Source organism: Carcharodon carcharias, chromosome 5, assembly GCF_017639515.1.
Source record: "Carcharodon carcharias isolate sCarCar2 chromosome 5, sCarCar2.pri, whole genome shotgun sequence".
NCBI lineage: Eukaryota > Metazoa > Chordata > Chondrichthyes > Lamniformes > Lamnidae > Carcharodon > Carcharodon carcharias.
The window spans coordinates 101,381,883-101,409,127 of record NC_054471.1 but is presented as its reverse complement, the minus strand read 5'-3'; the positions used below and the strand labels follow the sequence as shown (position 1 = coordinate 101,409,127).

General features: G+C 41.6%; 1 protein-coding gene across 1 annotated transcript in view; it reads right to left on the bottom strand.

Moving 5' to 3' along the window:
• The window catches only part of LOC121278286 (CUB and sushi domain-containing protein 1-like), an 844,854-nt gene that overhangs the window by 384,782 nt on the left and 432,827 nt on the right, over positions 1–27,245 (bottom strand). Inside the window, exons 23-24 of the mRNA XM_041188558.1 lie at positions 10,184–10,297; positions 7,782–7,877 (exon numbers count right to left, since the gene is read on the bottom strand). Of these exons, the coding sequence (XP_041044492.1) occupies positions 7,782–7,877; positions 10,184–10,297 (210 nt within the window). The remainder of the gene's footprint in view (positions 1–7,781; positions 7,878–10,183; positions 10,298–27,245) is intronic.

Here is a 27,245-nt window from a genome sequence, read left to right as displayed (position 1 = left end):
ACATGCTACAGCTGCAACACATTGCCTGCCCAGCCATCTCTATTCTATTTAACTAATTAATTTGGATGTTAAATATTTTAAAGGTGAATTTCTTAACTGTACTCTTCAGCTGTAATAACGTCTCCTGATTTAAACTACTTGGCCAATCAAAAGAAACAGGGAAGAGATACCCATCAATCACCTTCTTGTTTTCCTGTGATCTCACACTCTGGCTCTGACAGGTAGAAACAGGTTGAAGGGGCTCTCTGCCACCGGTGCCCTTCTCATGCAGATCCGCTCTCTGTGTGCCCCCAGCTCTCCTCTCACTGTTTTAAACTAAAAATCCTGGCTCTCCTCTCACTGTTTTAAACTGTAAAACTCCCAGCTCTCCTCTCGCTGTTTTAAACTGTGAAAATCCCCAGTCTCCTTTTGCTATTTTAAACTGTCTACCACATCTACCATATTGTAGTATTATTGTCTGTCCTAAAACAAATTTTACTTTTGGGGAAAATTGACGACCGTGGATATACTTGCTTTGATTGGTTCTAATTGCTGAAGTCATATTCAATTGCAGTGCCTTTACGTCAAAGACATAGCAATAAAATGAGCATATTCTTCAAGAAGGCAGAATTGTATTCTGTAACCTCATGACTCAGTTATATCTCTCACTCACACATCACTACTAAGTCAGGGGATTAACCCTGATTTGATGAGTATAGGAGAGGAGGCCAGGAGCAGCAGCAGCCCCACCCAAAAATGAGGTCCCACCCAACATGACAAAGCTACAACAAAGGGCTACATAGGTGCTAAGCAGTGAAATCAGCGTACTATTGACAGAGTAAAGTGATCCTATAACCAATGAGTCAGATGAAAGACCTCAAATTCTGCCATATACAGTCATGAATGCTGTTGGGCAGTTAAACAACTAAAAGGGGAAGGAGACCCCATGAACGTACCTATCCTCCAACATGGAGGAGCCCTGTAAGAGTTCAAAAACAAGGTTAAAGCATTTGCAACCAGAAGTTCTGAATGGATGATCTATCTCAGCCTCTTTCTGAGGTCTCTATCATCACAGGGGCCAGTCTTCAGCCAGCTTGATTCACTCCAAGTGTTGCGAAAAACGGCTGAGCACACTTGGGCTGTAAGGATTATGTGCCCTGACAACATCCCAAACATGAACCAAAGGAAGTAGCGCTGAAGACTTGTGCTCCAGTTGTGCTTCCAGCCGAGCTTTTCTAGATCAACCATAACACTGGCATCTATCTGTTAAAGTGAAAAATTGCCCAGGTGTTCCACTTCCGCAAAAAGTAGGACAAATCCAATCTGGCCAATTACCACCCCATCAGTCTATTCTTAATCATCAGCAAAGGGATGGAAGGAGCCACTGACAATGCTATCAAGAGGCACTTACTCAACCAGAGCCCAATTACTAATGCTCAGTTTGGGTTCTTCCAGGGCCTCTTCCAAGTCCAGTCCTCATTACAGCCTTGGTTCAAACATGGTCAAAAGAGCAGAATTCCAGAGGTAAGGCGAGGGTGAATACCCTTGACATCCAGGCAGCGCTTGATCGACTGTGGCATTAAGAAGCCCTGGTAAAATTGAAGTCAATGGGATCCTGGGAAAACTCTTCTATGGCTTCAGTCATACCGAGCGTAAAAGAAGATGGCTGTGCTTGTTAGGGGCCAATCATCCCAGGGCATCGCTGCCGAAGTTCCTCAGGAGAGTGTCTTCGGCCCAACAATCTTCAGCTGTTCATCAACGACCTTCCCTCCAGCATAAGGTTCAAAGACAAGATGTCCCCTGAGGATTGCAGTGTTTAGTTCAATTCACAACTTCTCAGATAATGAAGCAGCCTGTGCTCATATGCAACAGGAACAGGACAACAGTCAGGTTTGGGCTGATAAGTGGAATGTGTCATTCATGCCACACAAGCGCCAGGCTATAGTCATCTCCAACCAGAGAGAGTCTAACTATGTCCCTTTAATATTCAATGGCATTACATCGCTGAATCCTCATCCTTAATATCCTTGGAGGGGGGGGGGGGGGTGGCGGCGGCGGCGGGTGATCACCATTGACCTGAAACTCAAAGGGATCAGCCACTTAAATACTGTGGTTACAAGAGTGGGACAGGAGTAAGTATTCTGTGATAAGTAACTCACTTCTTGGCTTCCCTAAGCCGGTCCACTATCTACAAGGCACAAGTCAGGAGTGCGGTGGAATACTCTTCACTTGCCTGGATGAATTGCAACAACACTCAAGAAGCTATGCAGGATGACACAATCTGCTTGATTGGCACCCATCCACCAACCTAAATGTTCACTCCCTCTACCTCTGGCACACAGTGGCAGTAGTGAGTGCCAGATACAAGATGCACTGCAAGTACTTGTGAAGGCTTCTTCGACAGCACCTTTCAAACACATACACCTCAAAGGGCAAGGGCAACAGATGCATGGAAGCACCAACACCTGCAAGTTTCCCTCCAAGTCACATTCCATCCTGATTTGGAAAGATATCACTATTCTTGGGTGAATATCCTGGAATTCCCCATCTAACAGCACCGTGGGTATATGCCTTGACTAGATGGACCGCAGTGGATTAAAAGGACAGCTCACTACCATCTTCTGAAAGGCTAATAGGGATGGGTAACAAATGCTGACCTTGTCAGCAATGTCTACATCACATAAAAGAATGAAAACATCTAACAAGCATTCCCGCTAATCTATGACTACGTGAAAGAAGCTTCAGTAATTCGAAGTGAGGTCAAAAACTCACCCTGAAAGCATACCAGTGCTACTTTGAACTCTGCCAAACACAGATTGCAATCTGAAAACTAAATGTTAATACTAGTATTGGGCAAACCCCATTTAAACTGTGATAGTGCATAATTCAGACTTAGTTGACAATACTAAGCAGTTGCCTTTGAATGAAAGAAGGCCTTGATGACTATACATCTATATTTAACTGAAATAGGATGATTTTTTACTGTGATCATTGAAATTAAACTTTATAATGTTCAGAGCTCTTGTTAATTAGATTATTAAATAAAGTTGACTAGATTAGAGTTAAATAAAGTTATCAGTACATTACATTATGTATCATGTATTCAAGATTTCCCAAGCACGAAAACAATTACCAGTAAACTTTTGCAATACTGTATTACATTTGCACTGACCACAGGTTGTAACATTTTCTTTCAGCACACCAGTTCATGCACAGACAAAATGGCATCACCTATAAAATCTTTACCATAAGTATTCCAAAATCTCAAACCAATTCTTCTAATGGGATGTCTGATTCAATTCTTTTGACATATCCCAAAATGTAAATAATCCAAGTTACTTCAAAGAACAACATTTAACTAAACTAAAATCTACTGAGCACAGGAGAGGGAAATATTTCTCCTGCACTCTGTTGCAGTAATATCATCAACGTTCTTTATGAACACAGACAAAATCCTACCTAGGTTGAAGGAAAATGACAGTGTCTGCAGAAAGCATACAAAAGTAATTACATTGAATGAGTTCTGCCAATTCTCCACCTTTCTTAACTTGTTCAGAAAAATTAATAAATACCACAGTGGAAATATTGATTCAGATATTGTGCAGAGTGTAATCAATGACAAACTGTGAATGAAGTAATTAATAAGAAATTAAATAGCCATTATTAATTATCTTAGTGAACTATAGATGCACGGTTGCCATGGCCTTCTTTCACTGCTCTCTGCTTTTCTGCACTGCCCCTCTTGGTCCATGCATCAAATGGATCAAGAAGCACATAAGTAACCTGGACAACAACCCTCTGCAAACTTTGCTCTAAAATTGCTTCTATGAGGTGCTTAGGCTTCTGCTGTGTTCCTTTCTTCTTGAGAAGAGCCTTAAAACCTCTGCAGTCAGGCTGAAGTCAGGAACTCAAAATTGAGATGTAAACCTAGATGCCCCACTCAGGTACAACACTAGTGCTCCAACACAATGGGTTGAATTTGAGTTCATCAATTCTGCTTGCAGCAGGGGAGACATTAGAGTGAGGGAACCTGAAGTCCAGCAGCACATTTATCAGTGGCTTTTTAACCATTGCTAATGCAGTAGCATCTGACTTCTGGTTTTCCTGGCCAATTATCACAAGCGGATGTGTTGGCAACCCATGTTGGTGCATTTCAGCTGAAATGTTGTAAAGGGACCCTGCTCAGATATACACAAACTGAGGTCAAGACAAGTAGGTTGGCTGTCACTTGGTGTCTCACACATTACAAGTCAGCAAGAGCAGGTAGTGGAGAGCCCTTGGTGGAGGGTGCAGGACCCTCCAAACTCTGTTTAGCTTGACACAGATCCTGAGCCTTGGGGGCCATCTACAAAGAGGACTATTTTGGAGCAGCAGCAGCAGCAGAAAATGTGCAAGGTTCTGTCAGCTTTTTCAGCCACACTGTACAAGCTTGTGGAGAGATTGCAGGAGTCAGTCTCGAAAATGAGTACTACGATGTCCCAGGCTTTCACGCTGATCTCAACATCCATGAAAAAAGTGGCCACCTTCTTGAATCAAGTGTAGCAATCACAAAGAGGTGGCCCTCACAATGACTTGCACACTCTGAATGCCATAGGATGAATGAAAACCTCATCTTTGTCTTTTAACAACCTACAGAATTGTGGAAGAGTGCTCAGTGCAGACATGATAGGTTCAAGAAAGGAGGCATGAAAGTGGAGACTTTACTCGAAACACTTCTATTTATTATTGCTTCCCCCCTAAACCGTGCTGCACCTGACCCCCTGCTCAGTTAGTAGCCCACATGCTGCCTCATGGCTGGATGGCTGAGGATGCTCCAAACTTCAGACGACATTGGCCAAGAGCATCTGAGCAGCAAGATCAAGGATGTGAGCAGCCTGCCTCTAGCTCTGCTGGGACAACAGGGTTTACATCATATAGAAGTAGTTGAAAAAGGAAGATTGTAGATTTGCAGTTGCACATGGATGTGTTACACAGTGTTAGGTTACTATATTTGTTTAATTTTTCTGTAAGTTTACGATTATTTCTTTGCCCATTTTTTTAAGCTACTTAGCAAATGGCCTTCTAATTTGTGATGAGTGTTAAAACAAGAGTTGAAGATGAACAATGGGTGTCCATGACAGGGATGCTTTATTGCTGGGTGATGAGGCTAGGGCCAATTGAGTTCAGAACGTGGCTGTCAAATGGGTATAATATTACAGTTTGATGGAATCATGCCAGAACTAGACCAATCCGGGCAACTATGTACATTATAGCTGGTGTCATCATCGTGTCATATTCTTCCTGCTCCTGATGTTGCTTCTTTTCTCCTCTGAAGATCCACTGCAGTCAGCACCTTCTTCCTCCTGCAGCTCCAGTCCTTGCTGCAGAGTTGTGCAGAGTGCAGCACTTCACTGTCATTCCCGGTGCCTGGGCTGATACATTCTGAAAGGCACCCCCAGATCTGTCCAGACATCTAAAGCATATCTTCAGCATCAAGATTGCTTGCTTGAAGACAGCTCTCATGGTCATGTGGCTTTACCTCTCTTGGGCATTATTGTCTGGGCTCCTAATGGTGTCATCAGTCACATCTTCAGGAGGTAGCCTCAGTCTCCAAGGAACCTACTCCAGCTCTGCTTTGGAGGTTCACAGAGCTCAGGGAGGGTGGACTGGCAAAGGGAAAAAGCATCAGAACAACTCCCTGGGAATCTTACAAACGTGCCCGTGATGACCTTTTTGTTGCTGCCCTCGAGCATTAAGAGGAGTGGAAGCCCCTGTGGTTGACAAAGACTACAGCATGATCTAGGGTGGCCTTGATTGTCGCACATGTGTGTATCACTGACTTCTGTGGGAAAATACCCAGAGTCGCAGTGCTGAACAGATACTCTCTCTGATTGGCCACATTGGTTGCAAAGTGCACATAAATGCTGGTGCTGTCACCTGTGAGATGCATTTGTGGGCAGCAGGTTATGAGGCTCTCCAAAGATCTCCTGTAAGTGCCTGGAAGGAGTTTGAGGTAAAGAACATAGGGTAGGTGGTGACTTTGACAGCCAAAAGCAGTGTGCACTGCCCTGGTCCACTTTTTAGGGGGTCTTCTTCCAGGAGGCTACAAATATGACCACCCTACGCAATACCCTGAGCCTCCAGAGGCCCTGCTGCTTGGACTGTGTCTGGGAAGCTGACCCTCTGCCTTTACACCCTGTGTTGGAGGGTATTTCCTCCTCCTCAACTTGTCTCTCCTGCAGAGTGGCATGTAGGTGAGGAGATGGCTACTTCTTAGTCTCCTGAGGTCCAACATAAAACTGCATATGTGGCACCCATGCTGAATAGCTACTTGGTAGATGGGAAGTGTAGATAAGATGCACAAAATTCCAAAGTAGTGGAAATTAGCTCCAAAGCATTGAAAGCACACGCTCAGAACAAGTCTTGTGAGCAAAGGCTTTTCACTTAGGCATGGAAGCAGATGTGAGGTCTCAGTACTTTAACAATTCTTGGCCTGCCATTTATTCAGCCCCCTCAATTCCTGTTGTCCTCTCTCCTTGCTTTCACTAGTGAGTTCCATGAAGCCCAGGAAACTGTCACACAAGAGATAAATTCAAAAAGTCCAGTTAAAACAGCTAATTGCCCTTTAACATATTTAAATTGGCAAATGACCTCTCCCGAGCAAACTTCTCGCATGCTGCTCAATGTATTGAATTTCAATGCATGAGTTGGTGGATTGCAGCTGGGTTCCTGATGTTTTGCCATTGCCACTCCCAGACCTTTTAACCAGCAGCCCACTGCCAAACCCACATGCTTTTTAAGTTAAAATTCCACCACCCCACCCCTCTCCCCCAAATTATGTTACCATACCAATGACCAGCATATTTTCATTAACATTTTCTTCTTATTCAAGTCAACAGCCGAATCTCAACTAGTTTGGAATGCTGTGCTGCCATAAGGATGTGACTTAAGAACAAAATCTGATCAAGCAGAATTAGGCTTGGATTGGTTTGCAGACTGCAAAGACTGAACGTTTTCAATGGATCCCAAACAAATTTAAAGGTTGACAATCACATTCATTGAATCAAATCACCAACTCTCAGGCTCAAAACCACAATTCATTCTTTCAGATTGTGGTGTTGAACTGTGTGGTATTGAGCTATGATTGTACTTGTATTAGTCTTTGAAGTAATTCAGATATGGGATCAAGTTGAGCAGAACAGAGTCCACTTGAGGTTGAACTGTCTAAGAGAAAAATCAAATTGATTTGCTCCATCCCCAATATGCAAGGATTATGCACATCATCTTTTCTGACATTGTTTTAGGCTGCTTAAAGGTTGAACTTAGTTCATTGTGAAAGATCATCCCTGTTGGACACAGGTACATTCTCAACTGCACTACTCATTTCGGTATTAATTATACGAAGGTTAGACATGAAACCACAAGGTACAGGAAAGTTTTAAGTGCTCAGAGAGATGATAGGGAGTATTTTAGAAAAGGGCACATGGGGTAAAGCAAACTAAAAAATGATAGACATTTTTTTGATAGCTTTTCCTGTTGAAAAATGTACCTCACATTTTTTTCTACTGCCCAGGGGTCCCACACTGGAGATGTTATGGCAAGTGCCAATGATTTACAAAATAAAAAATTCATGTCAATGGAGACTCCTGCACACATACTATTCATGACTATAGATGCAGCTTCTGACAAGGTGCAGCTCTTAAGATTGCTGAAGCAAAATTAAATTGTCCCCAGAGGACTTAAGTTCCTTTTTAAGCGTCTGGTGTGCCATCCAAGACCCATTTCAAACCTTCTGAGGAAACCAATCAACCGGAATCCTTTACCTTGATAAACAAAGTGAAAACCTCTGGATGACGCTCCACTCTTAGCACTGAACCTGAGCAAAATCTGGTTTGATGTGGCCAGAGGCAAGGTCTCTCCTGAGGAAGGAAAAAATAAAATTGAGGATATAGGGCATGGTTATTTCATGTAATAAACAGACTCAAGTCATGAATTTGTTTTTCTCTGTCCACCAAATAAAAAAGGACCACAGGATCTTAAGCTACAGGGTTCTTATAAAGGCTTTGTTCAACTTTAATCTTTAATAACAATGAATGTGCACGTGTTAGAAACTTTTCATCCATTTGTTAATTGGGTTCCTTTGTGGGGCATTTTTCTGATAATCAGCAGTGAATTTTCTTCTCACCGCTGTGGCTTCAGTTCTATCAGCCATAACATAGTCAACCTTTTATCCCTATTGTCTCCATTTTCAAGCAGGTAAACAGCATTATCATGATTATGAATGAGACTTTCATATGCCATTTACCATTTCTTTCCACCATATGTACATCCATCCAAAGCTACTAAAGTTTAAAGTTGCACAAGGACTTCAGAAACACGGTGTGTTTCACTTAAGCAAGGATAGATTAGAGAAACAGGCTTAGCGCTTTGAGTCCATATGACCCTTCTTCAGGTCATACAGACTCGAAACATCAACTCTTTCTCTCTCCACAGCTGCTGTCAGACTTGCTGAGTTTTTCCAGCATTTTCTGTTTTTATTTCAGCAGATTTCCAGCATCCACAGTATTTTGCTTTTATATAATAGATTAGACACTGCTTTATACTAATTATGTCAAAAATGTAAAATCAACTTCCATTAGAAATTAAGATTGGGGATGTCTCAGTATTTAAGACAGCTAATGACAAGCAATGCCCAGTGTAATTGAACTGTGGAATAAGATTGGGCAAGGCTGCATTAAGGGTCCAATGTGCAACAATCCACTCACTACCAAAGTTGAAGAATGGTACAAGGTACCACAAGTGGGTCAGTGACCATTTCTCTAGGCACTACATGAGGGATTGCATTCAGGAAAGGAGTGAAAGTTGGGGGAGATAAAAATAAGTGAATGGAAAGCTAAAATGCCAAAAAAAATAATTAAAGCACATTAGTCGTGAAATAGTGATGCTTCTTTGCATTTAAGTTTTATTTTTTATACGCTATATATTTCATAGCATAAAATCTTATCAAAATATATCTTTTTACATTGGAATTAAATTTGACACTGTGGCATGGTGCAACAGCTGTGTAGTAGCAACAAACAGGGCCAATGCTGAGCTTTCCATCTCAATCACAATGGTGTGATAAAGCAACAACTGAAAGCACAGAGAGGGAAGAAGAGAAGATTAAAGGGATAATTACTTTCAAGGAATGTGGTTTTGGTGATCGACGCAGAGTATTATTCACATCTATCGGAAAGAAGGCCACCTGCCCACCCTCTCAATTGCAGGATGCTTGCCTTAAGGGCAGCACAGCAGAGGAAATGGAAGAGGGGTAAATTCTCTTGACTCACATCCCAATCACTTTATAGAACACCATGCTGTAAGGGAAATATCTCCACGCTCAATATTTCTCAAGTAACATTGCATGTTGAATTGCATTGAATTGATTTAGGTGTTTATTTTTCTATGAAAGAACAATCTGATGTCTGATATAGTTTTCATCCTTTTTTCTTCAATAAATGAACACTTGATACTGTTTACCACCAGCTGTTTCCAGTTAAAAGGTCTCACTGAGCAGGAACATGATTAACTAAAGTTAGGGCTATTGTTGCCACGGCAACATCTTTCCTAAGACACAGAGTTGAATTCCTCCTCCCCAGAAGGAGAAAACAGTTCGGACCAGTACTCTTATTTCCCAGTTTTTACTATTTTTTCCTTCTGGGAGATGGGAGAACACCCATTTTACTCAACAAATGCACTTGTTAACCTAATGTCATTCTTAGAAATCTGGTGTTTCAATACCTCTTATTTCTTCATGCTTATTCAATGTTAAGTGTGGAGAAAATCACATGTTCTCATAGTCTTCATTAAATCAAATTTGTGTATGACCATGCTTTCTATGGTGTGGCAATATCACAGCACCAATTGTATTCTTCTTTTCCGATCCCACTGCATCACATACCATTTGCTGCTTAGAGAACAGGCAGGTGAGCTGTCCCTTTGACCTCTGGCAATGTCAGCCTTTAACAGGTGGCTGAAAGCCTCTTCCTCTTTATGAAAATATTTGATCCTCCCTTGTGGTTGGCACGACAGATATCAGAATATTGCATTTGGGTTACTGAGAATGCAGGCCCATGTATAAGTATTTCATAATAAAGCTCACTGCAACTCTAAAATCACTGCATCAGCCTGCAGCTGCTTATCAAATTCTGTTTCTGGTGAAGTAATTTGAGAAGTTAAAAGTTACCGGAGTGTGATCCCGATAGGGAACTGAGAAGCCTGGCTTGCTGACTGTGTCCATCAAACAGCTCCACCATATCATTGACTGCTGTCTGAAAATGTGCAAATTGTCCAAAAACCACTGTAAAGAGAAAAACAGAAACAAAGGGGATAGATAGAAGCAGTGGACAACAATAGAATGAACTAAACATACTGTTAATCTAAGCTATTATATACTTCTACCACTCAAATGCTTTTATTTCCTCACTTACTGGATGCTGTTCTGATTACCTGAGAATATAGGTTTTCAATATACAGTTTGACAATCTCACATTTATATAATGTTGACTTTTCCAGCTTACTTGACCTTCAATTTATGTAGGGCTGAGCAGAGCTAATTATCACAGAGTGAAACAACATTTATAGAGTTAACATACAGTATTTGTCATTCTAACATTTCATTGTGTATTCTACAGCACCTACAAATTAAAATCTTGCCTCAACTGTGCACTGCAGAGATCTCTGTTTGATAAGAACAGTTTAGATTTCCCCTTGCTGATTTTAATTCTTAAGCATGTGTTACCAAATATCTGCTTTAAAAAAGAGCATGCAAAATTTTATACCAGGTGTGGGGATACACACTGCTGATTAATGTGTTATACTTTTCATGCAGCAATGCAGACTCCAGAACATGTTTTCAAGGCAATGGTCATCCCTTCCATAATTTATTCAGAGGAAGACAAAAACTTATTTCTTATCCTACAAACAATACATGTTAATAACAAAACAAAAACAGAATTACCTGGAAAACTCAGCAGGTCTGGCAGCATCGGCGGAGAAGAAAAGAGTTGACGTTTCGAGTCCTCATGACCCTTCCACAGAACATGTTAATAATCTGGTTTACATTTCTATCTGCATGTTTCACTGATACTCTAAGTAGGTGATAAACCATTAGGAAGGAAGTGAAACGGTGACTGTACCTCTGTTGTCAGTGGTTGCTGATAACATTGTGTGTCGGTACTAATCATACTTTTTTTATGTATACACATACAGAATTGTTTGTGCTAAAGTGCCACACAGCCAGAAAAGTAAGCCAGCGAGAAACATTCAGCTACACTTGCCTATAATCCCTTAATCTAATCATCCTCATTAATAGAATTTTCAAAATGGCAGCTTTATATTAAGGAGAAAGGTAACATTACTTTCCATGAAGAGAATAGAGACAGATTTTCTTGAATAGTTGAGCACATTCAGTGAGCATAAGTAAGTGGAAACGACCCAAGTTCACAACACTGTTTACACTGAGTTAGGGAGGCATTAGGGTGCTACATTTGCAGTCAGCACCACGGAATTAGGAATGGGAAAATTCAGCAAGGGTTGCAATTCATCATTATTACTCAGTGACCACCAGTGTATGTGCTTGTCAGGTGAGTATAGGATTAGATTTGTTTGCAATGCCTTTATAGTCAAATAACCTGCTGCACCTCTGTCATGACATATCTGGAATGGCCACCCAAGAATGGCCACAAAGTGGAACCAGCCCATGGGAGAAAGCTTTAGCAAGAAAGCAATGCTTTTAAGACAAGGAATGAGAGAGGGGAAAGGATTTGCAAAAAAAAAGGACACAAATAGCATTAAAATGTCCAACAGATTTATGATCAAGTTAAAAATAAATTGTAATAGTGTACAAATACAAAATAATTTTTTTTTTATTCACTCATGGGATGTGGACATCACTGGCTATGGCACCATTTTTATTGCCCATTCCTAATTTCCCCAGAGAAGTTGGTGGTGACCCACATTCAAATTGGTTTAGGACAAATCAGATTAGGCAGATAAATGTCTGGCTCAAAGACAGGTGTGGGAGAAATGGGTACTGGTTCGTGGGGCACTGGCACCATTACTGGAGAAAGTGGGATCTGTACCATTGGGACGATCTACACCTGAACCGTGCTGGGTCCAGTGTTCTTGCGAGCCACATAACTAGAGAAGTAGAGAGGGTTTTAAACTAAGCAGTGGGGATAAGGGTACAAATTTGGAAGATGTGGGAAATTAAGGAATAGAGGCAAGGCAAAAGGTAAAGGTATTATTACAGGAAATGAAAAACAGAACGTAACAGGAAAGGATAGTGTACACAAATCCAACAGTAAATCAACAGATGAGGCTAGAGGTTATAAAAAGAATAAGGGGATAACACTAAAGTTTCTGCATCTGAATGCACAAAGCATTTGAAGGAAAATAGATGAACTGAGAGTGCACATAGAAATAAATAAGTACGATTTGATAGCCAGATAGATAAGGCAGAGGTATGGCTGCAAGAGGACATGGATTGGGACCTGAATGTTTAAGGGTACAGGACATTTAGGAAGGACAGGGAGTGAGGAAAAGGTGGAGGGGTGGATGTATTAGTTAATGATAGTATTAGCACAATGGAGAAGGATGACCTAAATTCAGGCAACCAGAATGTACAAATGGTTTGGGTAGAGATGAGAATTGGCAAAGGCAAGAAGTCACTTGTAGAAGTCGTGTACACGACTAATAGTAACCACATGGTAGGATGGAGCATAAAGGAAAAAATAATGGAAGGTTGTCAAAAAGGGCACAGTGATAATCATGGGAGATTTTAATCTATGTATAGACTGGAAAAGTCAGATGGGCAAAGGTAGCCTGGATGAGGAGTTCATAGAATGTTTCCAGGATAGTTTCTTATAAAAGCAAGTTCTAGAGCCAACCAGAGAGCAGGCTATACTAGACCTGGTATTGTGCCACGAGGTGGGATTAATTGATGACCTCATAGTGCAGGCACCCCCAGATAGCAGCGATCATAATATGACTGAATTTTGCATTCGGTTTGAGAGAGAGAGCAGTTGGTCTGAGACTATGTTTTTAAACTTAATACAAGGCAATTGTGAGGGCATGAAAGCAGAGTTGGCTAAAGTGAATTGGCAAATTAAGTTAAGGGATAGGTTTAAGGGGATATTTCAGAATGCACAGAAAAGATACATTCTAACGAGTAAGAAAAAGTCCAAGGGATGAACACGGCATCCTGTGGTTATCTAGAAAGGTTAAAGAAAGCATCAAACTTAAAGCAAAATATATAATTATGCAAAGGCAGGTGGAAGGCTAGAAGATTGGATGGAATATAAGAAACAGCAAAGGATGACTTAAATATTCATAAGAGGGAAAAATTAGAGTACAAGAGAAAGCTAGACAAAAATATAAAAACAGATAGTAATAGTTTCTATAAATATTTTAAAAAGAAACAAGTAAACAGAGTGAGCGTTGGTTCTATAGAAAGTGAGTCTGGAGAATTGATAATGGAAAACAAGAAAATGGCAGATGAATTGAACAGGTATTTTGCACCTGTTTTCACTATAGAGGATCAAGTAACGTCCCGGGAGAAGCTATGAATCAGGAAATGAAAGGGACGCAGAAACTCAGGAAAATTACAATTACCAGAGAAGTGGTACTGAGTAAATTGTTGGAGCTGCAGGCTGACAAGTGCTCAGATCCTGATGGACTTCATCCAAGGTTCTTAAAAGAAGTGGCTAGTGAGATGATTGATGCATTGATTTGAATTTTCCAAAGCTCCCTAGATTTGGGGAAGGCCCCATTAGATTGGAAAATAGCAAATGTAACTCCATGATTCAAAAAGGGAGACAGGAAGGGGGAAACTACAGACCAGTTAGCTTAACATCTGTCATAGGGAATGTGTTTGAAGCTATTACTAAAGAAGCTATAACAGGGCACTTGGATAAGTTCAAGGTCATCAGGCAAAGTCAACATAGTATGTGAAATGGAAATCACGTTTAACCAGCTTATTGGAGTTCTTTGAGGAAGTAACATGTGCTGTGGATAAAGGAGAACCAGTGGATGTACTGTACTTAGATTTCCAGAAGGCATTTGATAAAGTGCCACATCAAAGGTTATTGTGGAAAACATATAGGGGGTAACATATTGGCATGGATAGAAGATTGGCTGGCTAACGGGAAGCAGAGAGTAAGCATAAATAGGTCATTTTCAGGTTGGCAAGGTGTAACAAGTGGTGTGCCATAGGGATCAGTGCTGGGGCCTCAACTGTTTACAATTTATATAAATGACTTGGATGAAGGTAATGGATGGGACTGTTGCCAAATTTGCTGATGACACAAAGATAGGTAGGAAAATAAGCTGTGAAGAGGACATAAGGAGGCTACAAAAATAAAAAGATAGGTTAAGTGATGGGGCAAAGATCTGGCAAATAGAATATAATGTCAGAAAATGTGAAATTGTCCATTTTGTCGGGAAGAATAAAGAGAAGCATATTATCAAAATGGTGAGATTGCAGAGCTCTGAGATGCAGAGGGATCTGGGTGTCGTAGTGCATGAATCGCAAAAGGCTAGTACGTAGGTACAGCAAGTAATTAGGAAAGCTAATAGAATGTTATCATTTATTGCTAGGGGAATTGAATACAAAATTAGGGAGATTATGCTTCAGTTATACAAAGCATTAGTGAGACCACCTCTGGAGTAGCGTGTACAGTATTGGTCACCTCATTTAAGGAAGGATGTAAATGTGTTGGAAGCGGTTCAGAGAAGGTTTACCAGACTAATACCTGGAATGGGCGGACTGTCTTATGAGAAAAGGTTGGACAGGCTAGGCTTGTATCTGCTGGAATTTAGAAGAGTAAGAGGCAACTTGATTGAAACATATAACATCCTGAGGGGTCTTTAGAGGGTGGGTGTGGAGAGGAAGTTTCCTCTTGTGGGAGAATCTAGAACTAGGGGTCACTGTTTAAAAATAAGGGGTCGCACATTTAAAATGGAGGTGAGGTAATTTTTTTTTCTCTCAGAGGTCATGATTATTTGGAACTCTCTTCCTGAAAAGGCGGTGGAAGTAGAGTCTTTGAATATTTTTAAGGCAGAGGTGGATAGATTCTTGGTAAGCAAGGGGCTGATAGGTTATCAGGGGTAGCAGGGATGCAGATTTCAAGTTACTATCAGATCAGCTATGATCTTATTAAATGGCCTTGTGGTGTAGGTACACCCACAGTGCTGTTAGGAAGGGAGCTCCAGATTTTGACCCAGTGACAGTGAAGAAACAGCAATATAGTTCCATGTGAGGATGGTGTGTGACTTGGGGAGGAACTTGCAGGTGGTTGTGTTCAAATGCATATGCTGCCCTTGTTCCTCTGGATGGAAGAAGTCACAAGTTTGGAAGTTGCTGTCTAAGGAGCCTTAGTGAGTCGCTGTAGTGTATCCTTTAGATGGTACAGACTGTTGCTAATGTGCATTGGTGGTGGAGGCAATAGATGTTGAAGGTGGTGGATGCGGTGCTGATCAAACGGGCTGGTTTGTCCTGGATAGTGTTGAGATTCTTCAGCGTTTTTGGAGATGCACAAATCCAGGCAAGTGGACGGTATTCCATTACACTCCTGACATTTGTATTTTAGAAGGTCGACAGGGAGTCAGAAGATGAATTACTTGCCGTAAAATTCCAAGCCTCTGACCTGCTCTTGATAGCCACAGTATTTATATGGCTAGTCCAGTTCAGTTTCTGGTCAATGGTAACCCACAAAATGTTTATAGTGGGGGATCCAGTGATGGTAATGCCACTGAATGCCAAGGGAAGATGGTTAGGTTTTCTCTTTTGGAGGTGGTCATTGCCTGGCACTTGGGTGATGTGAATGTTACTTGCCACTTATCAGCCCAAGCCAGAATATTGTCCAGGTCTTGCTACATATGGACATGGACTGCTTCAGTGTCTGAATTGTGAATGATGCTGAACATTGTGCAATCATCAGCGAACATTCCCACTTCTGACCTTATGATGGAAGGTCACTGATGAAACAGGCCTAGGACACTACCCTGAAAAACTCCTGCAGCAATGTCCTGGGACTGAGGTGATTGACCTCCAACAACCATAGCTATCTTCCTTTGTACCAGGTATAACTCCAAACAGTCGAGAGTTTCCCCAATCACCACTGACTTCAGTTTTACTAGGGCTCCTTTATGCCACACTCGGTCAAATACTGCCTTAATGTCAAGGGTAGTTGCTCTCACCTCGAGTTCAGCTCTTTTGTCCATATTTGGACCAAAGCTGTAACGAGGTAAGTAGCCGAGTGGCCCTGGTGAAACCCAAACCAAGCGTGGGCAAACAGGTTACTGCTGAGCAAGTGTCGCTTGATAGTACTGTTGATGATCCCATCCATCACTTTGCTGAGTTAACTAATGGAGTAGTAATTGGCCGGGTTGGATTTGTACTGCGTTTTATAGACAGGACATACCAGGGCAATTTTCCACATTGCCGGGTAGATGCCAGTGATGTAGCTATACTGGAACAGTTTGTCTAGTAGCGCAGCTAGTTCTAAAGCATATTACACTCCTGGAATAAACAGATTAATGTGAAATTATTGAATTTTGTATTGACCCCTGTAATGAGTGGAATCCACACAACTCGTTTGCCCTTTTGCTGACTACAAATTTTCCATCCTCTTACTTGTCACTGAGAATGTTTAGGATATACATGCTGTTGAATTTTCCTGATACACTTGAACATAAGTTTCTAATATTACATGTTGCATGTCACAAATTCAATATAGCTTCAGGTCTTATGTTATAAATTTAATCAGCCTTCATGTCCTACATAATTACAAATCCTGTTATTCTTCAGGTGCCAGATCTCAAAATACAATACTTGTCTACTTCAATACTGCTTAATTCAAATCATGTGTTAATTCAAATTGAAATTTCTCAAAAATAGGTTCCAATTGAAAATGAGTGGGACCTTTGTTGTTTCATTCAAATTGCTTAATTCAAATTATTAGCTTATTCAAGTTTCAATCCAAATTCCCTCTCCAAATGGATCCTGACTTGGTGAGAACCACTGAATAATGCAAATTCAGCCCTGAAGCAGGCCAAAGCAGCTAGCCTGTCCAGACAAGTCATACTGTGAAAGGCAAATGAATTTGCCAAGGAACTTGGAGATGATGCTACTCCCACATTATGGGTTTGCTGTATCAAGCACTGCCAATCAAATCCCTGATCTATACATAGGAGAAAAGTAACAATGGTACACAAAGTGCTGGCAGCTAAGAGCATGAGAAATGTTGCCTTATTAAATACCTGGATATATCTTTAAAGCAGGTAAAACTGTTTTTTATTTACAAGCTGTAACCAGCAGATCATATTCCATCAATAAAAAATATTCAGGTGAGGAAACCAAACCTTCGTGGTTTGCACCATTGCTGTCGGGGAAAAAAATAAAGCTGCTTGTGATTGAAAATTCCAAAAGTACCTATTATTTCCACATTGTTACTGATGGCATGTAACCTGCAGAAACTTAAAAAAATGTCAGAGAGGCTGGGCTCTTTTTGAGGAATGACTGTGTCACTTTGACAGAGCATCAGAGCATGGCATTGTCAGGAAGAAAATAAGTGACAATCTCATGTGACACGCAAACATCCAGAAGCAGGATCCAGAACTATGTTCTGTCGAAGGGTCATGAGGACTCGAAACGTCAACTCTTTTCTTCTCCGCCGATGCTGCCAGACCTGCTGAGTTTTTCCAGGTAAATCTGTTTTTGTTGAGGAAGCAGCAGCGTCTGACAGAGTCGAAGATCCAAGATGGGAACACTCAGCCAACACTGAAGCAACAAATCTGAGTGTATAAATTCTCAGTTGTGACTGGCAATAGACATGAGCTTTCTGTTCATTGTCTATACTGATTATGAAGGCCTGCTTTTTGGATAAATAACTGGTATAGAAAGTGTGGATGTCTTGCAGGATAATGCCACTGTTCGTGGGTGTGATGAAATCTACATTTTTTGATAATTTTTTTGTCTATATGTGTTTTAAGTGTGGAGTCATGATGATTTTGCATCTGTGGGGAGTGGCCCTTAGTTAACTGGAGATTTTTTAATTTAAGGTACAGAATGTACCCAGCTTGGATACATTAGCGTGGCTGACACAGGGACGGAACGCTGTTGGGAGATGTTAAAGGTCACACAAGGGGCAGAGTGAACAGCAGTCCATAAGGAGCAAACAAAGGAGGGTCAGCTCCATGTAACTGAAGTGCTGCCATCAGCTGTGCTGATGAGGGCTGAGGCTCAGAGGAGCCCTGGGAGCAATTGGTAGCTCTTTGCAGCTAAGTCCAGGAGCAGTTGTTGGCAGCAGCATGACTGAAAAGCTGGGACCATGCCTGTGTTTTGACGCTCGGGTGCAGCCTGGCCAACACGCGGATGCGGGGGATGGGGGCGCAGGGGAGGTGTTTGCAGGGGGGTGGATGTGCGGTCTCAGAAGGAGGTCAGCTCAGTTGGAAAAGACTAAGAAGGCTGGACCTGGGAGAAGATTTGAGAGAAATCTGCAATAGTGTGCCTTTTGGATTAAGATTCTACTCTTAATCTTGGAATTTGGGTGGAGTAGATGTTGGCTGGGGATCAGACTAGCTCTTTGAAGGAGAGGAGTTAAAATTCTGAATGAGGAAGAAAAAGCTTTTAAGAATTTTTGTGGCTCACAGTGGTGACTGATATCTGGATGGGTCACTGAGAAATTCAGGGGACCTGTCTTGGTTGGGTCCGCCACTTAACGTGCAGTTTGTGGCTGTCTGACCACAGTTTGTTCTGTTAATTCATGTTTACCTCACGTTAATTCAGGATGTGAGAGCATAGGATAAATAGTCTTGGCTGTTTACTTTTATACAGTAAAATTTCTTCTGTTTGCTTAAAACCGTGGAATCTTGTGGCTTTATTCTCTTAACGAGTAACAGTGATTGCAGATTTTAACAATACAACTGGATTCTAAAAAAATTGGGGATCTTGTCCAGGACCGTAACAAAATTTACAAAAATAGGAAGTCATATTGGAATTGTATAGAACCTCGGTGAGGCCACAGCTGGAGTAGTGTGTGTAGTTCTGGTCACCACATTATAGGAAGCAAGTCACTGCACTGGAGAGGGTGCAGAGGAGACTCAACAGGATGTTGCCTGGAATGAAACATTTAAGTTATGAAGACAGGTTGGATAGACTTGGGTTGCTTTTGTTGGAGCAGAGAACGCTGAGGGGCGACCTGATCGAGGTGTACAAGATTATGTTGGGCATGGACAGGGTGGATAGGAAGAAGCTGTTCCCCTTAGTTGAAGGGTCAGTCACGAGGGGACCCAAGTTCAAGATGAGGGGCAGGAGGTTTAGGGGGATGTGAGGAAAAACCTTTTTACCCAGAGGGTGGTGACAGTCTGGAATGCGCTGCCTGGGAGGGTGATGGAGGCGGGTTGCCTCACATCCTTTAAAAAGTACCTGGATGAGCACTTGGCACATCATAACATTCAAGGTTATGGGCCAAATGCTGGTAAATGGGATTAGGTAGGTAGATTAGGTGTTTCTCACATGTCGGTGCTGAAGGGCCTCTTCTGCACTGTGAGATTCTGTGAAAATTTGGGGATCTAATCTGGGATCATGGCATGGCAGTGAGAGGAAGGAGCCAATTCAATTCACTCCACATGATATCAAGAAGTGGCTGAAAGCACTGATGCTGCAAAGGCTATGGGCCCTGACAACATTCCAGCAATGGTACTGAAGACTTGTGCTCCAGAACTCACCACGCTCCTAGCCAAGCTGCTCCAGTATAGCGGCAACACCAGCATCTACCTGGCTATATGGAAAATTGTCCAAGTGTGTCCTGTACACAAAAATCAGGACAAAATTAACCCGGCCAATTAACGCCCCATCAGTCTACTCTCCATCATCAGTAAAGTAATGGAAGTGAATCATCAACACTGCTACCAAGCGGCACTTGTTTAGTAATAACTTGCTCACTGATGCCCAGTTTGGGTTCTGCCAGGGTCATTCAGATCCTGACCTCGTTACAGCCTTGGTGCAAACATGGACAAAAGAGCTGATCTCCCAAGGAGAGGTGAGAGTGACTGCCCTTGACGTCAAGGCAGCATTTGACCAAGTGTGGCATCAAGGAGCCCAAGCAAAACTGGAGTCAATGTGAATCAGGGGGAAAAGTCTCCGCTGGTTGGAGTCATACCTAGCACAAAGGAAGATGTTTGTGATTGTTGGAGGACAGTCATCTCAGCTCCAGGGCATCACTGCAGGAGTTCTTCAGGGTAGCGTCATAGGCCCAATCATCTTCAGCTGTTTCATCAATGACCTTCCTTCCATCATAAAGTCAGAAATGGGGATGTTCGCTGATGAGTGCACAACGTTCAGCACCATTCGCGACTCCTCAGGTACTGAAGCAGTCCATGTCCAAATGCAGCAAGACCTGGACAATATCCAGGCTTGGGCTGACAAGTAGCAAGTAACATTCGTGCCACACAAGTGACAGGCAATGACAATCTCCAAGAAGAAAGAATCCATCCATCGCCCCTTGATGTTCAATGGCATTACCATCACTGAATTCCCCACTATCAACATCCTAAGAGTTACCATTGACCAGAAACTGAACTGGATTAGCCATATAAATATTGTGGCTACAAGAGCAGGTCAGAGGCTCGGAATCGTGCGATGGCTAACTCACCTCCTGACTGCTCCAAAGCCTGTCCATCATCTACAAGGCACAAGTCAGGAATGTGATGGAATACTCCCCACTTGCCTGGATGAGTGCAGCTCCTACAGCACCTGAGAAGCTGGACACCATCCAGGACAAAGCAGTCCGCTTGATTGGCACCACATCAACAAATATTCACTCCCTCCACCACCGATGCACAGTAGCAGCAGAGTGTACCATCTACAAGATGCACTGCAGGAATTCACCAAGGCTCCTTAAACAGCACCTCCCAAACCCACAACCACTACCATCTAGAAGAACAAGGACAGATAGATGGGAACATCACCTGCAAGTCCCCCTCCGAGTCACTCACCATCGTGACTTGGAAATATATCGCCATGCTTTCACTGCCTCTGGCTCAAAATCCTGGAACTCCCTTCCTAACAGCACTGTGGGTGTACCTACACCACATGGACTGCAGCAGTTCAAGAAGGCAGCTCACCACCACCTTCTCAAGGACATCTAGGGATGGGCAATGCTGGCCCAGCCAGTGAAGCCAACATCCTGTAAATTAATAAAAAGGTAGGCATACTATGGAAGACAGCCTCCACCACAGTCGTGGCAATCAATGAAGGATCATTGAAAACAATTGCTTGACATAGAAGGAAAGAGCCTTAACATGAAGACACTGACAGCAAGGGCTGTTATACTCTGAACTAACAACATCATGAAGTCATTGTCTGACAACAAAATGCTGGAGCCTAGAATTAGCTGAAACAGAGCAGATTACAGAATGTGCAAAGTAGATGTCCTTGACTACATTAACAGTCTAGGCTATGGAAAGGGCTGTTTACAATTTCCCAGCTGAACAAGGTTAGTGAATCACTAGAAACCGTGCATGTGCACAAGGACTTTGGGTTGGAGTGAAGGGAAAGCGCTCACATTCAAGCATTGAAGTAAAAAGCGAATTTGAGCAGGTTGTTTACCCCTCAACAAGAAATAAGAACTTGCACCTACGAAGACTGAAGACACAAGAAGCAAAACCACTGGAAGACCAGAGATTTGATCAACGCTCCATACTGAGTGCTGAAACTCTCCATAAAATGATTGAACTAATTAACTGTTTCATGACCCCTCAAAAAATACCACATTCACAAAAATATTGTTAAAGTTTACCAGCAGAGTTGGCTTGTGTCTCTGACTGATGGTCCCTTGGTATCTAAAAAGACTGAGGAGAAAAATCATACATTGATTGTGTGTGACTGCTGACAGCTAAGGTAGATGTCCTGATGGAACTTTTCTCTGCATCACTGTTGATGATTGAGGTTTGCTTTCTGCCAACAGTACAATCAGCATCTTTTGCAAATTGAACTTTGTGTTGTGCTTCTTGTGCAATGCTCTTTTCACTCATGTGCATTTCAACAGTTGTTTTGATGTTTTATAGTGTTATCAATGTTTCTGTAGTGTTTGCTGTTGTTTCATTAAATTTGGTTGCTTTGCACTTGTTACATAATTAATTACATATTTCTTGATCAAAAGATGACTTAAAATTTAACATAAGCTATAATCTTTGCATTACAAATCACAATGCAAGCAGAGGCTCTAGCCACAATTTTTCTAACCTTCTTCAACTATACAAATTGTATCATGGGAACAGAGCAGAGTCATTGCAATTCCTTTCTTAAACAAAGGAAAGAAGGGAATATATATTTCAAGCAGAAACAATATAAGGCTATTGAGAGAAAGGCGGTCAGTCGGGTTCGTTTAGATTTGAGTGGGGTTGGAGTGCTCTAGCAATGAGTTAGCAAAGATAGGAACCACCAAATGGTTTCCTTCTGTGCCACATGTGTGAAGTCATCCACTTTGGACCTAAGAAAGGTAGATCAGAGCATTTTAAAAATGGTCAGAAGCTAGGAACTGTGCAAGAGCAGAGAGATTTCGGGATTGGAGTATACAAGTTGCTAAAAAGTGAACAGGTTCAAAAAATAATTCAAAAGGCTAGTGGAATGTTGGCCTTTCTCTCAAGGGGTCTGTGATATAAATCAAGTGCAAGTTATGAACCAGTTACATAGGGCTCTGGTTAGACCCCATTTAGAGTACTGCACTCTGTTCTAGGCACAGCACAACATGAAGGATATAGAGGCCTTATAGAATCTGCAGGGTAGATTCATCAAAATAAAATTGAGGCCAAGAGCATTAAATTATGAGGGCTGGTTACGTAGGCTAGGTTTGCATTTCCTTGAGTATAGAATATTAAGTGATGAGCAAATGAAGTATTTAAGTTGAAAAAAGTTGATGGGGGAAAATAAATTAATTGGTCCAGTGAGGGAGCCCAGAACAAGAAGGCATAGCCCTAAAGCTAGAGGTAGGCCACTGTGGAATAATGACAGGAAGCAATACTTCACACAAATAGTGGTAGAAAACTGGAGCTCTCTTTCCCAACCAGGTGTTCAGCCTGCATTTATTGAAAAATTCAAAAGTAAGTAAGTTTGATAGATTTTTTGTTAGAGGCAACCTATGGGTTGGATAGGGAATTTGTTAGGAGGCAGGCAACAAAGAGTAGGGTTAATGGAGATGTATTCACATTGGAAGGATGTGATGAGTAGCATAGCCCAGAGATCCATGCTGCACCACACCTTTTCATTGTATTTATTCCATCAATTTGAAATTGTGTGTCACCTTGAAGCGCAACACCAATAGAGATGTGACAACACAGCTTTTAAAAATGAAAGTGAAGATAAGAAGATTCATTGCTCTCTCTCTCTCTCTCTCTCTCTCAAAGCAAATTATCTTAGAAACAATGACACTGAATAAACAAAGTACCATGGTTCATAATGAGCACAAATGAAAATTCACACTGTGGTAGAAATCTAAGACAGTGATCCAACCTATTGATTTAGTTAATAAACCTTAGCAATCAGTACACAGCATAAGGGCCCACTGACTTGATTACAGCCCTACAACTCAGCAGGAGGTATCCATTGTCACCTTAATGATGAAGGCCATGTAGTTTACTGCTTGTGGTTTGCATTTAAAAATAATTTTGAGTTCTGCATTACTCACCAGGCTTGGCCCTACATCAAAAGGCCTTTAGTGCCCCTTCACTTCTACCCTGACACATGCTTAGAGTGCTTAGGAAAGTCAGACTTTCTAAAACATCATACATTGAGAAATAGTAGCAAAAGGTACATCTTGTACAACCTGAAAGTGTTAGCAGTTTTTCACAAAATTAATGTTTATGAATGAATTTCAGATAAAAGCATTAACTGTAAATTTTAATTCTCAATACCTTTAAATGCATGCATACAGCAAAATCTATTTTACAGCAAAAAGTTTCCAGTTTTCAGTAAACTATATTATTAAACAGCTGGCATTGCAGTCCAAGTAGTATTTCAATCTAAGAGTTCTGCTTCATTCTCACAGTTTATGATGTTATCAATAAAGCTTGACTACATTACCTCCTTGTTAATGCACTTCCAACCATCTGTCATTTTATGCACCACATTCAATAATGTTTAGGAATATATCTGGGATAATTTTTTTCTCCATAAAATTAGAGCAAAATCTTCAGTGTCAAAGCAGCTTTCTCACAACGTATAAGTAGATTGCATTCTGCATGAGTTTTTTTATACACAGTTTTATGTCCATTAATGTTATGTAAATGGGACACAACAAAAATATACAACTGATGAAAGTGATGCAGTCTTACAATCTTTCTAGCTTCCCTCTCCTGGCCCAGTGTCGGGGGATAGCAGAACCATGTTGGCTGAGAGGGACAGCTGAGTTACGGTAGATGAGAGTTATATCTGAATCATAACAGGTCAGAGTTAAGTGAGAATGATAACAGACATGTGACAGTCATCATTATTTTGGTCAAAACTGAATTACAAAGTATCTCTGCACCTGAGGTAAAAACAAAGCGCAGGATATGCTCAACAGGTCTGGCAGCTTTGGTGAAGAGAGAAGCAGAGTTCACATTTTGAGTACGTATGACTCTTTTCCCCTCAAAGCTGCATGGCTGCACACCAATCCAAAAGTTCCTGCGCAAGCCAGCCGCTTTAAGTTACTACGCATGTGCGGCTTGTGCAAAAAAATTAAAGAGGCTGGGCACTTAAACAAATTGCCTGCACAGTCCAAAATAAAAATAAATAAATGGTTGGTCCTAGCTTTGGCTGTACGTTTGTCAAAGATTCTTTGTTCCAATTCTTCTCAGGTCCCCTTCCCTGATCTTTTCTTCCACTAGATGACTATGTGGCTGCAACTTCCGGTATTATCTAGAGAATTTCATTAATTTTGCTTAAAATTTCCATCCCTCCTTTTCTTTTACATGGTCTAACTAATTTCTTAACTGTTTGGATTTCTCTCTCTCTCTCTATCTTTGGGCATATGCTGCCCAAAGACAACTAGTAAAATCCCAAAGATTTCTACAACAACCTAGATGTATATTTCCTACCCAATGTCTGGTAAGAATTTAATTTTTTTCTCCAGTTTCTCCACTTTCAACAACAGATCTATCCAAAGTCTCCTCATTTCTCCTCCACCATGATCAACATGTCCAAGTCTGTCCCATTTCACATACTTCAGCTCACATTCCCTCATCTTCACATTCCAACCCAACAGCCTCCCATATGAGTTCAGTAGGTGCAGTAGCTGCGCACTCACCTCCTCCCATACCCACAGCATTCAGGACTCCAAAAACTCCTTCCAGGTGAAAAAAAAACTGTTTGTACTTCTTCCAACCAAGCACACAGTATTTGCTGCTCATGATGTGGTCTCCTTCACATTGGGAAGGCCTTTGCCTCCATACTGTCTGCAAGTATGACTACCATTTTATCACTTTAATTCTCCATTGCCCTCCCACTCTCACCTCTCTACCCTTGGCCTTTGTAGTGATTGTAAGTTAAAATCTCTCATACATTATCCCCATAACAGTGACTGTACAGACGAATCAGCCCCAAGTGCGGGCAATCTTAGGAACAGAGCTTTTCTAGTTTTGGCCTTGGTACAAGCATGTAGCTTCATCAGGAGCTCTGTAAATAAAGTTTACTGTTTCTAACAAGAAACCTGTCAGATACACTAGGCTTATTACAATTGGTGACAAGTATAAATAGCTTTGACACTGCACCTCACCTTTTGAATGTGAGTAATTCAATTTTTAAGCGAAGGAAGAAAAGGTATACTCACCAGCCATGCTACTCTTTGGCAGAATTGACCCATATAAGGACTGGAGTCAGCACACAGAGCACCTAGGTTTCTACACAGTGGCTAACAAAATAACAGCAGAGGAGAAACAGAAAGCAATTCTTCTAAGAGTCTGCGGGAGCAAGACGTATAACCTAATCCATAGTCTGACGGCCCCAAATTCCAGAGCCTTCAATGATCTGTTAGACCTCATGAAGGCACATTTTCAGCCTAAACCATTGGTGATCTTGCAAAGATTCAAGTTCAACTCTAGAGTAAGGCCCCTGATAAGTCAATTGCAATGTACATCATGAAGTTAAAACAGTTAACGGAGCACCTGTGACTTCAGAGATACTCCAAACGACATGTTGCAAGATCGTTTGGTTTGCAGTGTATACAATGGCAGCATTTAGCATCATTTATTTGCAGAAGTTAATGTAGACGTGAAGCGCACCATGGAGACAGCACAAGCAATGGAGAGTACAGAGAAGGACTGGCAGGCTTCGCAGAGTGTGCAACATGGCGCTGCTCTTCAGCTGGAGTAGGAACCTACCACTGGGCGTGGCGCGAAAACCAGTGAGACAGCCACGAAGCGGGACTCAGTCCTTGCTGCTCAAAAAATAAGAAATAATACTAGAAGCAGCTCACCAGTAATTCAGAAATTAAAGTTTACCGATGCGAGGGTAATCATCTATCAGAAACCTGCAGATCTGAACAGGCAGAATGCCACTACTGACACAAAAAAGAGCATGTTATAAAACAGTGTAGAACAAGACAGCCGTACAGACAGCAGGCTAAACTGAATGAAGTACACAATATAGATGAACCAGAAGCTGCTGATACTAATATTTATTCCCTATAAGATCAAAAGGCCCAGGAAAACTGAACCAATTACGGTTACCCTTCAAGTAAATGGAATAGTCATGGAGGTTGGCACAGGAGCATCAACCACAGTGGTGAGGGAACACATTTTTAAATACCTCAGAGAAGGTACCCAGCCATTCAATTTGGAGCAAACCATGGCTCATCTAAAGACATATACTGGAGAGGCAATACAGGTGAAAGGCATCACCTCTGCACTTTTATCCTACAGGTAACAGGCAGCCCAGCTGCCAGTAATTGTTTTAACAGGAGAAGGACCTAGCTTTCTGGGCTGTGAATGGTTGAAAGAAATTAAACTCAACTGGTCAGAAATTTTTCAAGTCAGGAAAGGAGGGCTTCCTGAGTTGTTAAAAAAGCATGGCAGAGTATTCAGAGATGAATTGGAAAAAATAAAAGGCCTACGAGCTAAAATATAGGTGGATTGTGAAGCACCACCTGGTTTATGGGAAGACCTGTGTTTTACGCTCTAAAGGAGAAGCTGGATGCAGAATTGTGCCATTTGGAGAAGTTAGGAATAACCCAGCCAGTCCAATTTTCAGAAAGTACAGCACCCATAAT